The sequence below is a fragment of the Schistosoma mansoni genome (assembly GCF_000237925.1).
Source record: "Schistosoma mansoni, WGS project CABG00000000 data, supercontig 0080, strain Puerto Rico, whole genome shotgun sequence".
NCBI lineage: Eukaryota > Metazoa > Platyhelminthes > Trematoda > Strigeidida > Schistosomatidae > Schistosoma > Schistosoma mansoni.
The window spans coordinates 1,139,072-1,156,386 of NW_017386030.1; the positions used below are offsets into that span (position 1 = coordinate 1,139,072).

General features: G+C 36.8%; 1 protein-coding gene across 1 annotated transcript; it reads right to left on the bottom strand.

The window, feature by feature from the left end:
• Positions 1–16,481: 16,481 nt before the first annotated feature.
• On the bottom strand, positions 16,482–17,108 carry Smp_020770 (defender against cell death, putative). The gene has a single exon (XM_018790513.1). The coding sequence runs from the start codon at positions 17,074–17,076 to the stop codon at positions 16,672–16,674; it is 405 nt and encodes a 134-aa protein (XP_018646242.1). The 5' UTR covers positions 17,077–17,108; the 3' UTR covers positions 16,482–16,671.
• Positions 17,109–17,315: the final 207 nt, after the last annotated feature.

A 17,315-nucleotide genomic window follows, 5' to 3' on the forward strand; every position in this document is an offset into this window, starting at 1 on the left:
TATCAACGATGCTTCCCAGGTTCGTGAATGTTTCCACCTCTTCCAGAGTTTCTCCATCAAGTGTGATTGGGTGGGTGTTCTCTGTGTAGTATTTGAGAATCTTGCTTTTTCCTTTGTGTATGTTGTGGCCTATTGATACAGAGGCTGATGTTACATTTGGTACTAGAACGATGGTCCATAATTTCCAATGATAGCTTAAATTTGATGTTTATAAAATGAATACAACCTATCAATTATATGCATATACATAGGATCTATTTCATTAAATATGAAACTTACTGAGTTATATAGGAAGGGGTTTGTGGAGATTTTAATAATTTTATGGTTTAATTCCTGAGGCAGTTGAAACAACACCACCATGGAAAACCGGGAAGCACTAGACGGCCGTTTTGTTGTATTGTGAGACTCCTCAGTCGTGAGCATCCACGATCCCACCTCACGATTTTCGAACCTAGGAACTATTAGTCTCACGCGCCAGCGCCTAACCTTTTGACCACCGAGCCGACCGGCATCCAACTTCAACCAATCTATAAAATTGAGCAACCGTCCACCATTGTCTCCAGTGAGTTGATATCTCAAAACACATCAGGTTGAACTAAAATGGTCACTGCTTCTCACTAGAACTTCAGGAAATACCTCTTGAAGCCAGTCACTAGTGAACATGTATTAATTAATATCAGAAGGTGTTTTGTTTAGATTTTAGTAATTTAATAGTTGAATTCGTGGATGCTCATTGTTGAGGAGTCCCACAATAGGACGAAATGGCCGTCCAGTGGTTTCAGGTTTTCCATAGTGGTCTAACTTCAATGGTCTCATGAATTCAACTATAGAATTTAAATAGTCTAAAATATCATTCAAGAACTAATTGTGTAATTATATAATAATTGAATCTATATCATTTAGATAACTAATAGATTCATATTTCATCCATGTATGCTTACATATACAACGTATATTTGTAAAGTATCTTACATTTAAGTACAAATGAATTTGGAATGACTTTGATTTCATCACTTGCCTGTTGTCACTTTCATCGCTCTTACTCATTCTTTATTATGTATGCTTATACAAATAGACTATTGTAGTGCACAAGAACATGGATAGGGATAATTGAATGTATTTGAGCACAAAATTACAGACTATCTCATTAAGACCTGATAACCATACCGTAGTAAACAGTTAATTTGCAAACAATCAGTCAACTGTCACAATTTTAACTGTTCCTTCTACAAATATCAGCCCATCGTCTCCGATTATGATTGTTCATGTACTTTCATACTGATTACGCTTAGTTCCTTTTCTTTGCTTATCGATCTTCTAGTGAAGTACATTCTATGCCTTACCATTGTCATATACTACTCGTGTGGATATAAATAACCCACACTACAGTATCACATCTTGATTTACTTTTTTTCTCCTCACTTTCATATTTCGCGCAAATGTTTTGTTCAATGTACAATATTTAAATTGTGATATTGTTTCACATTTTATGGAATTAAATCAAAGTTATGATGATTGATTGGTATTTGTTTTAATAACCATTTGTTTTATTTATTTAAACAAATAAACATTGATACAATGGAGCGTCAAATATATATGCGCTGCATAAATCATCCGAATTGTGTGAGGGTTGGGATACTGCCCGGGTGTCCAGATCGAAGCGGATGGTTTTCTTAGGAGGCCACACCCCGAGCCTTTGACCTAGAGGTGTGATCCACGAGGCAGTGGAGCATCGTAAGGAGATGCTATGTCATCGTAGTCGGTGACCAACAATAGGTTCATGTGCCTTTTGTTCCCTTGGGATTCTGGAGCCTATATGCACCACTGTTTTGCAATCAGGGTTTTCCCAACTCCTGTAGGTGGATCCCCGATATCCATTAACCCGGTTAAAACCCGACTTTTCGTCCTCTCAACTTCGTAATCAACAATAATGCCACGAGAAGGCAATTCATAGGACTTCCCTGACAATGATTGTATGCACGTGGCCATGTGAGAGTATTTCAAGAGGGGAAAGCTAACTCTCCCCACTCTTGGTTGTACCAGGGCTTTTGTAGGCTTTATTAACCATCTGAAACTTAATATAGATAGATATTTGTTAAGACTTTCTATTTTTTTTAAGAAAACCCTACCGCATAGATTATTTTTCGAAAAAAACAATAAACATTATCATTATTATATATATATATATAGAATATGATATAGGTCAATGGGAAGGAAAAAGAAGAAGGAGGATTTGTATCTACCCATGTGTGTCTGTTGTTTGTGTGTGTGTGGGTGGGTGAAGTGTGTGCGTGTGCGTGGATATATCATCTCTTTCTTAGATTTGTTATCATAAACTAATTCAACTATATAATGTTTACATTAAATTTTTTTTCTGTATCCAACTATGTATGTAAATATACTACTGATAATACTTATATATTACTTATTTTGTCGTTGGTTCATTTCAATTAAGCGCGTATTTTTTTTAATCATTTAAATGCAATGTATTCATTTCAATGATTCAATTGTAAGTGAATAATCAAAATAGGCGTCAGTTTTAGATTTTCTATTTTTATAAACTAAATCTTTGATTTTTGTATTTTCTTTGTGTGTGTGTGTGTGTGTAAGATAGAGAGAGAGAGTGAGTGAATGTGTGTAGGTCTGTTTGGGTGTGGGTGTGTGCGTGCGTGTGTGTATGCAAAAGTGGATGGCGACACCGAATTCTTTGATGTAAAATATAATTACCTCATATTTTAATTTTTTTTAAAAATTGGTTATTTGTTTTCAACATGGTATAATCAAACAAATAATCTGACTTGTTATCATGAACAGTTTATATACTACTGTTGAAAGGATACTATTAATAGTAGTATTGTGTTGTTGTTGTTCTTTTTAGATTGTATACAAATTATGATGTTATATAGAAAACAATCCTTGAATAAAATTTACTTGGTGTTGTTTACTTATATCTTCCCATTGTTATTTAGAACTGGAATTGATCAGTCCTATTTGTTAGCATATGTGCATTTCAAATAGGAGGAAACGAGAGTCAAACTGAATTTCACTGCTAGACACTATCCATTTTTGTTTATAAAGCTTGTGAATTCAAGCAATGTCGAGACAGTCGGCATAGGATGCACATATGCCAACGACATATTTACTTACGCATGTTACTCATTCGTGGAGGAGAATAGGCCACACATCAGTATTCTCCATCCAACCCTGTCCTGGGCAATCATTTTCAGTTAACATTCATTCTTTTCAAATCTGCTTCTATTTCCTCGCGTAATGTGTTATTTGACCTTACTCTTTTCCATTTCTCTTCTGGATTCCAAGTTAGGGCTTGCATCGTAATTTCCTCAAATTTATGTCCTATCCACTTCGAACGTTTTTTCCTAATTTCTTTTTCAGCTGGAATATATATGTCAACAAGAGACTGATCAATTGCAGTCCCAAATAACAATAGGAAGATACAAGTAAACAACACCAAGTGAATTTACACTTCAACCAATTGCACAAGCAAGTGGTTATTAGGACTCAGTAGATAAGTGGGTAACGTGATGGCAGTTGAAGTGAATGTTACTGAGTTCGAGTTTCAGAGTAAACATCAACTCTGAGATGCACGTACATCCAGGTGACGAGTCGCAAATAGGATGAAACACGCGTCAAACTGGATTCAACTGCTAGCGGCTATCCATCTTTGCTTATAATCCCTAAATTGAAACAAGTAAATAGATTTAATATGAAATAAATGGAATGTCGATAGCAGTGTAATCTGGGATATAGATTTAGCTAGCTAGATTTACCTGGACTAGAGTCGATATTTATTCTAGGACTGTAAACCCTGTACTGTTTGTTTCAATCATCAATGCTTTGTTCATTTAACTATTGGATTCAGAAAGTTGTTCACTTATCCAACGGGTATGAGTTCTAATTCAACTCTACTTCTAGACACATTCAACTTTTTTTCTATATAACCTTATGTCATAATGGCTAATTCAAAGTAGTCCATAATAGGATGTCTACATACCAAGTAATACAGACTTAATCTCAATCAAAATATCAACAACTATATAATCTAAACCGTTTTCAAACTGAATTAAGACAAATAGATTGTTTGTTTACTTGTTGTTCTTTACTTGTATCTTCCCATTGTTATTTTGGACTGCAATTGATCAGTCTCTCTCTTGTTGGCATATGTTCATCCTATGCGGACTTATTCGATATTGCCTGAAGTCATAAGCTTTATAAGCAAAGATTGTTTGACTATGAAGATTAATTCAGTTTGAGATACACCATCTCAAAAATGTCTGTCAGAACATGGCATAGGTATTCATCTCAACAAATTGTCATGCTAAATAAGCAGAGCGTGATGAAACTATCAAAGCAAATGCCATGTACTAGAAGTGGTAACACAGTATCACTGTCAAACATAGACAATACAATTCAAGAAGAAAGAATAAATCCATGATATTAAAAGTGTAAAAGAATTCTGGAACTCAGGATTCAAAAAGAAGATAGATTAAATGTATCTATGACAGTACGATTGGATTCTAGAGTATTTTACATAATATAATTTTAGTAGTTGAGATCATGAGTCAATTGAAGCTAGACCACCATGGAAAACCTGGAGTCACTGGACGGCCGTTTCGTCCATCATTGTCTCTGGTGAGTTGATATCTCAAAACACATCAGGTTGAACTACACTGGTCACTGCTTCTCATTAGAACTTCAGGAAATACCTCTTGAAGCCAGTCACTAGTGAGCATGTATTAATTAATATCAGAAGGTGTTTTGTTTAGATTTTAGTAATTTAATAGTTGAATTCGTGGATGCTCACTGTTAAGGAGTCCCACAATAGGACGAAATGGCCGTCCAGTGCTTTCAGGTTTTCCATAGTGGTCTAGCTTCAATTGACTCATGATTTCAATTATTAAAATAATTTTAATTTAGTTGAAAGGATTCTGTGGAGATTGGTTTAATTTGTACGTTGTATTCGTTACAAATTACTCCCAGTAACAGTACCAATGAAGAGCAGGTGTTTTGTATTGGTATTTAACTTATCAGTATTACATACAATAAATTCACCGTGGATAAAAACAAGTGTTAGTCGAAAGACCTGAAGATGCTATATTCAATCCTTTACATGGTTTCATATGTAAAATCCAGATAATTCATCTGTCCCACTGATACCTGGGCAAAGCAAGGGCAGCATTTCTACAATTGAACAGCATATGGAACTCAAAACAACTCTCAACTAATTTCAAAGTCAGAATCTTTAATACGAACATCAAGACAGTCCTACTGTACGGAGTTGAAACGTGGAGAACTACTACATCCATAGTCAAGAAGGTATAAGTATTTATAAACAGTTGTTCACGCAAAGTACTCAACATTCACTGGCTGGATACTATTAGCAACAGCGTTTTATGGGAGAGGACAAACCAGCTTCCATTTGAAGAGGAAATTAGGAAAAGACGTTGGAAGTGGATAGAACATACATTAAAGAAATCACCAATGTGCATTACAAGGCAATCCGTAACTTGGAATCCTGTAGGGAAGCAGAAAAGCGGAAGGCGAAAGAACACATTACTTCGGGAAATAGAAGCAGATATGAAGAGGGTGAATGTTAACTGGCAAGAACTAGAAAGCATTTTTCAGGACAGAGTTGGATGGAGAATGTTGGTGAACGGCCTATGCTCCTCGATGAGGGGTAACAGGCGTAAGTAAGTAAGTAAGTAACTGATACCTGGTTCCGCAATGTTTGAAGTTGAATGTATTTATTTTTATTAAAAATATATATTAATCAATTTAACCTTTAGTCTCAGTAGGATAAAATTTACTAATTCCCTTCATGAAGTAGTTTTGAGTAAAAAATAGTTGACATTAGACTTTATATTTAGTTTCAATCTACCCTCGTGGCTATAAAGTTTAAATTGATTGATGTCTACATTAAGTGTAGTCGAGCCTGCCATTATTCGAACCGGGAATCTCCTGATCCATAGTCAGGCGCGCTATCACTTTGCGCCACAGGCCCGTGATGTCTACATTAGTACAGATTAATTAACATCAGTCATACATTAATATAAAGATCATAAATCCTTTATAATGACTTGTGAAATATTTTTCATATGTAATAGAATCACTTTTTCCCTGGTTTTCAAGATTGATTTAATGACGATGAGTGTAATCATCAAACACTTTTGTCAAATTCTCCAAGGTAGTTATTGTTATAGAAGACATTCTGAAGATGAAATCCTTTACTGTTTTACGTGATGCATTATGATTTAGTTTGTTTGAATAATAGCTGTATGGAACTCTTTTTTTGTCCACTTTTCATTTGTTAGCGTTTTAGCTGAATATTTGATCAGTATGGCTTGACTTCCTTCTCGTGGCGGGGGTGTTGTTCACAAAATTGAGAGGACGAAAAGCGAATGTACGGCGCTTTAACCGGGTCGGTGGACATGGAGGGTCCACCTAGGGGAGTTGGAAAACCCTCATTCCAAACCAATGGTGCACATGGGCTCCAGGATCCTGATGGAACGAATGGCGTATGAACCAACCGTTGGTCACCGGCTACTATGGGACTGCATCTTCTCACGATGCTCCACTGCCTTGTTGATCAGACCTATAGGTCAAAGGCTCCGGGTGTGGGTCCCTAAGAAAACCACCTGTTTCAGTTTGGGCACCTGGGCAGTATTGCAGCCCTCACACAAATCAAATAAGATTTGTGCGACGCATATTTATCTGGTGCTTCCTTGTGCCAATATCTATGTGTTTGTGTTTAAATAAATAAGTAAAAGACTTTTGTCTTCAAGCAAAGATGGATAGTGGCTAGCAGTGGAATCCAGGACGCGCGTTTCGTCCTATTTGGGACTCGTCAACTGGATGTACCTGCATCTCAGAGTTGATGTTTACTCTGAAACTCGAACCCAGTAACATTCGCTTCAAACGCCATCGCGTTATCCACTCGGCCACTTTTGTCTTCAGTTTTCTTAATTTTATTCTATATATGAATATATCCAGGAAGGGATTTTATTTTACACTTATTCTGTTGTAGATTTAATATTGTTGAATATGTCATTAGCTAAGTTATGAGCATTGTACACTCGGTCTCTTTTGAATATCACATACAGAATTATGTTGAATAGTAGTAAAATGAGATACTTCAAAATTAAACAATTTAAAGAAAAACACCTTTTGAAGGAGTTTTGTTCTCTGAGCTGGATGGTTTGGTCGTAGAGCTTTCATCGTCCTTCTGAACGACATTATCAGCACAAACTTCGGAGAGAAATGAAGTGTTTGAATTTCTCCAAAACAAAGAAATAAACAATAACAGATTTAAGGTCAACAAGAACCAATCAACATCGAGGTGCGCAGGACAAGCTGTGAATCACATGTGGAGAAATTCAAAAACACTTTACTTCTACCCGAAATTTGTGCTGATGATGTCGTTCAGAAGAACGATGAAAGCTCCATGACCAAACCATCCAGCTCAGAGAACAAAACTCCATCAAAATCATCCACCTGAGCTACAAATCTTCTCCACCATCTCAAAGAAAAGCACTAGTAGTAAGAATAAACATTGAAGATGATGTATAAAGCGATTAAGACAGCTTCATGATTAGTTTGCTCTGTCAAGAACAAATTAAAGTCCTCCTTAAGATTTTACTGTTCTATTTACATTCACAACATCGAACTCATTGAACTGTTAATGATGACTGTATGAAAAAGGAAAATGTTACTTAATAAGATGATACTACTCACTAGTAGTGTAATTTTAAATAACAAAAAACATTTGTCATTTCTAAGGGTTGTATTATAAAAACATGTTTACCTTTCAAAATTTAACTCTTAAATTTGAATAAAAACTAGCTAAATTCTTATAAGTGCAAACAATATGAAGGTTTCAATCCCTTTGTATTGTAGAAATAGTTGCAGTTAAAACCAATTAGCACTTACAGACTGTATAGGATTCTGAGTAACTTATTAACATCCATCCATCTTTAGACCATATAGATCTATTCATAGGTTCATATGAAGATTGATTCCTATAGGAATGTACATAACGCAAAGATTGATCTCTACATCAATTAATATGGGATAAAATTCAACACCCAGATACTATCAGCAACAAGCTACTGTGGGAGAGAACAAACTAGATTCCAGCGGAAGAAGAAATCAGGAAGAAGCGCTGGAAGTGGATAGGACACCAATTAGGGAGAGCACCCAACTGCGTTGCAAGTCAAGCCCTCACTTGAAACCCTCAATTCCGAAGTAGAAGAGGAAGACCAAAGAACACATTACGCCGAGAAATGGAGATGAACATGAGAAGAATGAATAAAAATTGGATAGAACTAGAAAGGAATGCCCAGGACAGAGTGAGTTAGAGAATGCTGGTCGGCGGCCTATCCTCCTCCAATAACAAGAGATAGTTAGTATAGAGTTGTGGAGATGGTTAAATTTGATTGGAATCATGAATTGATCACTGTTGGACCGCCGTTTTAAACCTGGGAGCACTAGACGACCGTTTCGCCTTAGTATTGTACTATTCAGCAGTGCCCATCTACTGCTTTGTGAGTTAATTCTCAGAGTTCTAGTGAGAAACAGTGGACAATGGAGCTAATCTTTGACAGATTTGAAGCATTTACACACCCAAAAAATAGGAGACGTTCACGCAACATTATAGATTGGTTGAGGTTAGACTTTAACACCATAGGATGATGACTTAGTGGTTAAGCGTTCATGCGAGACTAAAGATCATGGGGTTCAAGTCCTGTGTGCAAAGTTATGAATGTTCACTCCTAAGGAATTCTGTACTAAGACGAAACAGCCGCCCAGTGCTCCCAGATTTTCAATGGTCATTTCTTGATTGGAATGAAATAAGAGATATATCATGAATAAATAAGATTACGTGGGATCGTGGATGCCCACTGCTGAGGAGTCCCACAATAGGACGAATTGGCCGTCCAGTACATCCAGGTTTTCCATAGTGGTCTAGCTTCAATTGATTGATGATTTGAACTATAAAATTACTATAATATCCACAAAACCCCTTCTGATATTAATCACTTGGTATTGTTTGTTTGAATCTTCCCATTGATGTTTAGGTCTCCAATTGATCAGTCTCTTATTGGAATATGTCCGTAATGCACGTATTACCTTGATATAGCCTTAAGATTGTTGCAAACAATTTTAAAGTAACCTAAACTATGTTTAAACTCATAACTTGGAGAGTTTGAATCGTAGGGCTTATAATAAGTTATTATGCATTCAAATTTTTCTAATACCTATTGATGACGTATCAGCGGTCAGCAATGCCATTAAGAATGTTTTAAAAATCATATTTCTAACATCCTTATGATTTGAATTGTAACTTGTCTAAGCTAATGGATCTGTCTTGCTCCTGGAAATCAAAAACAGTACGATGAACTATACTTCGTTTTTGATTGTATGAACGTCAATTAGCGGTCAAACTCCATGATATATTTTTGCTGATATCAATGCGTATGGACAATTTGAAACACACTTTCGACTGGAAAAATGTTGAATTCCTTGACCGGCAGTAGCCCCCGGGGAAGCTACAGGTGGAGTTTGATAAAGGGAATACTATGGAATTATTTACTTACTCCTGTTACCCCTTATGGAGGGGCATAGGACACCTAACAGCATTCTCCATCCAATGCTGTCCTGGACAATCCTTTATATTTGCTATTCATTCTTTACATGTCTGCTTCATATTCTCAGCTCAGTGTGTTCTTTATCATTCGTCTTTTTCGCTCCCCTTCAGGATTCCAAGTTAACGCTTGCCTCGTGATGCAGTTTAGTAATTTTCTCAGTGTGTGTCCTGTTTACTTTCAACGTCTTTTCCTAATTTCCTCTTGAGCTTGAAACCGGTTTGTTTTTCCTCATAGTAGGTGGTCGCCGATGGTACCAGGCCAACGAACATATTTTGAGTAGATAATTGTTTACAAACACTTGTACTTTTTTGATGATCGTTGTAGTAGTTTTCCAAGTCTTAGCTCCGTACAGTAGAATTGTCTTGACGTTCGTATTGAAGATTCTAACTTTGATATTGGTTGACAGTTGTTTTGAGTTACATGTGATAGTGAGTTCTGGGGATTCTATCCTTGTTTTGCCAATCCTCGCCTTTACGTCTGCGTTCGATCCTCCTTGTTCGTCAATGATGCTGACCAGGTACGTGAAAGATTCCACCTCTTCCAAAGTTTCCCCATCAATTGTGATTGGCTTGGTGTTGGCCGTGTTGTATTTCAGGATGTTGCTTTTTCTTTTGTGCATGTTGAGGCATATTGATGCAGAGGCTGCTACCATACTGTTTGTCTTGACCTGCACTTGATGTGTATGGGATAGAAGGGCCAGGTAATCTTCGAAGTCCAAATCGCTTAGTTGTACACTACCTGTTCTATTTTATTCCATGCTTCCCGTCAGATGTGAAGGTTTTCATAATCCAGCCAACCACCAGGAGAAAGAAAGGGGTAATCAGCATTGTCTGACTCCAGTCCTTATTTGGAATGCGTCAATGATGATCCATAGTGTCGCGATTCGGTCTGTGAACGACTGATCATTATGGAATCCAGCCTGTTGATCTCGAAGCCGGGGGTCTACTGAGTCTTTCATCCAGTTCAGCAACAATCTGTCGAAAACTTTTCCTGGTGCTGACAGTAGTGTGATTCTTCTCTAGTTATCACATTTTCTCAGATCTCCTTTCTTTGGTATTTTGATGGTGTTTTTCTTTCCAATCCATCGACACTTGTTATTCCTCTCAAATCTTCCTGAATAGAATGTAGAGCACCGTTGCAGTTACTTCAATGTCTGACTTCAGCGTTTCAGCTGGTATATTGTCAGGTTCTTCTTCTTTACCACTACCCACTTTTCAAATGGCCATTCTGATTTCTTCGATCGTTGGTGGAGTGACATCTATAGGAAGGCCTGTAGGTGCTGCTTCGATTTACGGTGGATCCAGTGTAACTGGTCTATTAAAGAGTACATCGAAGTGTTTCCCCCATCCGTTCCTTTTTCCCTAAATTTTGGTAATTGGCTTGTCTTCTTTATCCTTGACTGGTCTCTCTGGTTTACTATATTACCAAGTCAGTTTCTTCGTTGTGTCATATTTCCTTCTATTGCAGCTTTTCCCGCTGCCGTCGCTGGCTCTTTCATGTATTTCTACTTGTCAGCTCTAATGTTCTTCTTCACTTCCTTGTTTTCTTCTGCTTACTCTGTTTGTGTTTGACTTTTGTTAATTGTTGTCTTCTTGTTCTTCCTTTCTTCAGTCTTGTCCAGGGTTCCCATAAAGATCCATTTCCTATGGTGACGCTTATTGCGACCCAGAACCTCCTGACACGTTGAAGTTAGTGCTTCTTTGATCCCTTTACAGTTGTCCACATTAGTCCTACCTATCTCTCACATTGTCCGGACGTTCCATGTACCTATGAAAATTGTTGCTCTGGCTGTTAGAAGGTGCATCGGCCTCGTGACTTCCGAAGAATCTCGGCTTTCATTATGAGGCGTCATAACTCTTCTGAATAAAGATCCTTTAACTCCCAGGGAAGAGTTAAAGTCCTTTTTATTGTGGTTAATATATTTTTAGTAAGGTTGTTTTCTACGGGATAGGATCGACGACCCCGTGCCCAACCCTCCACCTTTACCCAGGCTTGGGACTGGAAGTAGCCCTAAAAGACCCACAGGCAGAGTTAATACTACGTACACCAGAGAATATTTAAAACCTTAGCACTCAAGTAAATCGGCCGTCAACAACATGCATAGAAATCGATCCAATGAGTTAACTAGTCAGATAAATCATGAACAAATATAGGACCAAGAATCAGATCCAAGGGAAATACAATCAAACTAAAGTGATAAATAACAACAGCTTTAAGCTCAACAATAGTTGATTAAGATTGAAGTCGACAGGACAAGCGGTCACTCATGTGTAGAAATTTGAATACTTCACTTCTAATTGAAATTTGTGCCGATGATATTTTTCAAAAGAACAATGAAAGCTCCATGATCGAATCATCCATTTCAGGAAACAAAGCTGAACTAAGTTCTAAATCACATCTGAATAATCTTTTTTTCAAAAAACTATTAGGAAAATATAAAATTGACAGTAACATTTAGTTTTTTTCTTAATTACGTACATATGATTTCCAAATGAGTATCAGTTAAACATTCCGTAATATAATGAAGTAGCGGTGAGACTATAATTAATGGACGACCTTCCAGTAACACTAAAATGACTTTGGGATGTCCACCTACTTACTAGGATTAAATGAGTGACATATATCAGTGTGAGGAATTAGGATTTACAGTTGAATGTTATGGTTAGGAATTAGATTTGAAGTTTTCATCACGAGCTGACATCATCTTTAATGCCAAAATGACATTTAACCAAATGAGTGAATGAATTTCGTGCCAAAATCGGAGACCTGCTATCTTAAATATGACTGTTTTGTCTATAAATTATAGTCTCGCTGCCCCACCTGAATAGAACAGTGAAATCCCTTGCAGAACCAAACAGTCTACGTATTATCTCAAAGTCATGAAGTGTGTCACTAAAATCACCGTCCGAATATTTCTGCCAGTCTATAAATATATGTGAGTTGTAAACATTATTATTCAATCTTCAGAATAAAGCTCTGTTTTACTGTCCTCCCTTTGGTTAATGGGTTAGTTAAGCAAAGTAGTGGTTATCTCACTATAAAGATTCACTTATATTTGTACCACCATGTTTAGCATACATATAATTTTCATCATCACGATCTATAGTTCTGATTACTGATCTATACAATGGCTTTTCATTCCTCTTGATGTATTACATGTGATTCAACATATATTGTGTGCTATCTTGTATGATGAAATAAGGTTAAAAATAGCCTTGGTTAAATTTATTTATACTATATTACCTCCCAAATGCCCTGGTACGGCCGAGAGTGGGGAGAGTCCACTCTCCCTCTCGAAATGCTCTCACATGGCCACGCGAATATATAGCCTCTGACAGGGAAGTCCTACTCACTGCCTTCTCGTGACACCGGTGTTGTTTACGAAAGTGAGAGGACGAAAAGCGAATGTACGGCGCTTTAACCGGGTCGGTGGACATGGAGGGTCCACCTAGGGGAGTTGGAAAACCCTCATTCCAAACCAATGGTGCACATGGGCTCCAGGATCCTGATGGAACGAATGGCGTATGAACCAACCGTTGGTCACCGGCTACCATGGGACTGCATCTCCTCACGATGCTCCACTGCCTTGTGGATCAGACCTTTAGGTCAAAGGCTCCGGGTGTGGCCCCCTAATAAAACCACCTGTTTCAGTTTGGGCACCTGGGCAGTATCACAGTCCTCACACAAATCAAATGAGATTTGTGAGGCGCATATTTATCTGGTGCTTTTTGTACCAATATTTATGTGTTTAAATAATAAATAATAATATTACCTTATAGTGGCTGGTAGTACTATATCAATCACACATAGATTATCTTAGCTTCTGGGCAGACCAACTTATTTGTACTTCTCAAGCCACATTTTCACCTTTTCAATTATTCGCTTATTAATTCTGACCCTTTTTATATGGTCGTATGTGTGTTAATTGCTCACACTACTCATGACGTGTCTGTAACTTATTCTTGTCTGAATATAAATACTGAGTCACTATGTATTAAATCGAGTCGGCTTACTTACCATCTTAACCGCGCGTCATTTCGTTTTGCTTCCGTGATTGCCTGTTCATATTAATGAGTGTACGAAATATACATATTCAAACTTCATTCTCCTATTTTATTCCATTATACTATAACGCGAATTAAGTCGATAAAAATATATGACAGTTGGCAACATGTATGTTTCGATTACAATCATCATACAATATAACTGGAGTCAGATACAGGGCCACTAAAACCTTAAAAAGAGTTTGGGAGAAATAATTTCTATCTCTGATTTTATTTATTCATCCCCTGGACAAAGAGATGCTTTTTAACCTCCTCAAAACTTTTTCAGTCACTCAGCTATGCTCAACGCTTATTCATCATCAATGATACCAAGGCGTAAATTGTCAGCCCATTAACATCAACAATAGAAAAATACAGACATTCTCAGATAAAACTCAACTAGTATGTTTTCCTTGAGTTCTAGTGAGAAGCAGTAACCAGTGAAGTTCTACCAAGTCTGTTGTAGAGATATCAACTGATTGAAGACATTGGTGGATGATTGCTCAAAATCGTTGATTGGTTGAAGTTAGACATTAACACCGTTGGATGCTGGCTCAGTGGTCTATCGGTTAAGCTCTCTGGCGCGGGACTGGTAGGTCCTGGGTCCGAATCTCACGAGTGCGGGATCGTGGATGCGCACTGCTGAGGAGTCCCATAATAGGACGAAACGGCCGTCCAGTGCTTCCAGGTTTTCGATGGTGGTCTAGCTTCAATTGACTCATGATTTCAACTATGAAAATACTGAATTCTCCACAAAACCCCTTCTGATTTATTTTCAAGTAACAAATTACATAGTCATCTTTTTATTACGTAATCGGTTCTGTTGTTTGACCAGATATTACAACTTCTAGATCCATTCGCTTACCATTACGTAACTTGCCAATTTCATATCAACCTTTGAAAAATTATTTATCGAAGGTTTTCTATCAACATAACGATTATGTCCACTTAATTACTTGAATCAGTTTCTTAATTCCTCATCATTATTTTAATATCATTAACGAGATTATTTGGGATTATTCTTAATGTCAGTTATAACGTATCCATAATATTAATATAAAACCATGATGGAAATTTAACTGAAATGAAATCTTATCACGAAAAGTTAGTGGACTACAAAAAGTCCAGGTGTATTTTTTAACTAGTAAATTCACATTAGGAAGAAATACAATGTACATCTTGTTGTCAGATGAAATCGTAATGACATCAAATCAAGCTTCCATTACAGGTGACTTGATTTGTTTCATAAATTCCTTCTGTATACTTGACAACCTTAGAACTAATCACTACAGATTGTTGCGTAATAAGTACTATTTATAGACATGTCAGGATAATCGTATGCAAGAGAAACGTTGATGATAGTGTTAGCGGGAAATAAACCGGATTAAGGCACGTTATGTGCATGATCGTGACGGCGCACACTGATTGACTGATTCTAAACCAATGAGCTCCGGCAGATTATTGGAGAAGCATCTAGAAGCTATAAATATATGAACGTTTTTCTAACGATTGATTGCTGTTCACCTACCCTTGTTATTTTGAATACAATTTCGTTCCTGTTCAACGTGTTCTGATTTTGGGGTCTTGTCGAGTGTTATTGTATAAGAATACTAAGCAATAGGAGTAGCTGAGTCCTTTATTAGCAAAACAATTATAACAGATAGATATTTTCTAGCTAATATGTGATGTTATTTATCAGTGTAAGTTCCCCAGATCATTTCTAAATCAAAAAAATATTATGGATTTGTTTGTATTAACGTCTCGTAATGGATGTTGAAATAGTACAGATCTATTTGCGCTACATACTTCGAACAACGTCGTCCCACGAATACGTAATTGACCTTTGTTAGTTTCCACATAGAAATCCCTCAACAAGTATGTGATCTGAGTGTTCGAAATATACAGCTTAAATACACCACATTCTTTGTTACAACTCTTTTTTCTCATTGTTCGATAGAAATAATATAACTTCGGTGGAATAACTAAAACGTTAACTTGTACACAAGGCAGGTGTTATCCAGAGGGACAATGAAAGCTTTGTATTAAAACAACCCTAAAGAAAAGTTATTTTCAGTAAGCATATAAGGATATTTTGTAGATTGAAAGATGCATATTTACAGGTGGTAGAAAAGTAAGTGACAAGAACCCACAGACATTTGGAACATTATGTAGTTAAGCAGACTAATTCCAAGACTCCATTTCATAAAAGCTTTCATCGGTCAGTCATACTTAAAACATTACAAAGGACGAGTGTGTATTGAGCAGTCAAACACAATCCATAAAATTGCAGTAAAAATAAGTTGACATAAAGTATAACATTATGGACGACAATAACAAACAAAAGACAAACTTCCCATAAGGAAGAAATGAAGAAGATAACTTGAATGTATGGCAAGAGTAGTAATAACTCAACCTTTAGGAAATATAGTACCAATGCACCATTGTGAAGAAGTCAATTGAAAAGACTTGGACCGATGACCAATGCAATTATTGACTAATGGTAGGTTTTGACTCACCAGCTTCTAGTAAGTTTTTCTCAATCACAACGACCATACCAAAAATATGAAACCAGTGATTTGGCACGAGTAAAGGGGATCCCAATTGAAACAATAGGTAGAAGATCAGAGGTGTTAATTGCTAATAACTTCCAAACGGTATTCTGAACACTGACTCTAAATAATTCACATGGTGAACCTAATGTATGTGAGTGGTTATATGAACACGTGTATAAAATAAACGCATGGCCGTCCACACGTTATGGGGAGAACACAGAATATCGTAAGAAATATATGGTTTAATTACACGCAAAAAAAATTAAACGTGCATTTGCTTGGAGATACACACACTAATTGATATGTCCGACCAATCAATAACGAAAAAGCAATTTACAAACAAGTTAATTTGAGAATCCACTAGGTTACAGTACCATCACATTCAGACATTGACGAGAAACAATTATAACACGTTTACCCAATGAAGTTAAAAACAACGAGGTGTAAAATAATATGAGCAAAGATAAAGTCCGCATAAGCACTTTCAGGACAGAAAGGGACAAATACGTTCTTGTTTTGAGGGTTTGCGTGCATCCTTAGACAAACGGCCAGAACGAACGAAGCAACGCAAGATATAAATCCAGATAGGAAAGCATTGAATGGAAAAGTCCCAGCTAGGCAGCAGTACACGAACTGAATAACTCCAGTTAGAAATATATACACAAGGTATACATCCAAAATACGTAATCGCTTGGGTGTCGTTGCTTGATATTTCTTAAAGAACTCCTTGAAAATTAGTGCACAAGACTGGTTTTCGATTGAGGCTTTTGTACTCACTGGTTTGTGTTCGCTCTTAGAAGCAGTCGACTTAGGAGGCATCGTAACGCAACTATCGAATTACGAGCAAGTGTGACGTGACCACATTTGATAGGTAAAAAGAAAAAATGTAGATCTTGGTTACAAAGACAAAATTTCATTTGATCACGTTGAGAACACTGGAAGGAAATTATATTGAGAAATTTTTGTTAATAGAAATGTTCAATGATAGAGTAAATGAGGATTTTCAAATCTAATATACCTTCAAATCAGACTGAGGTGGATAAAGTCTTAAAAATTCT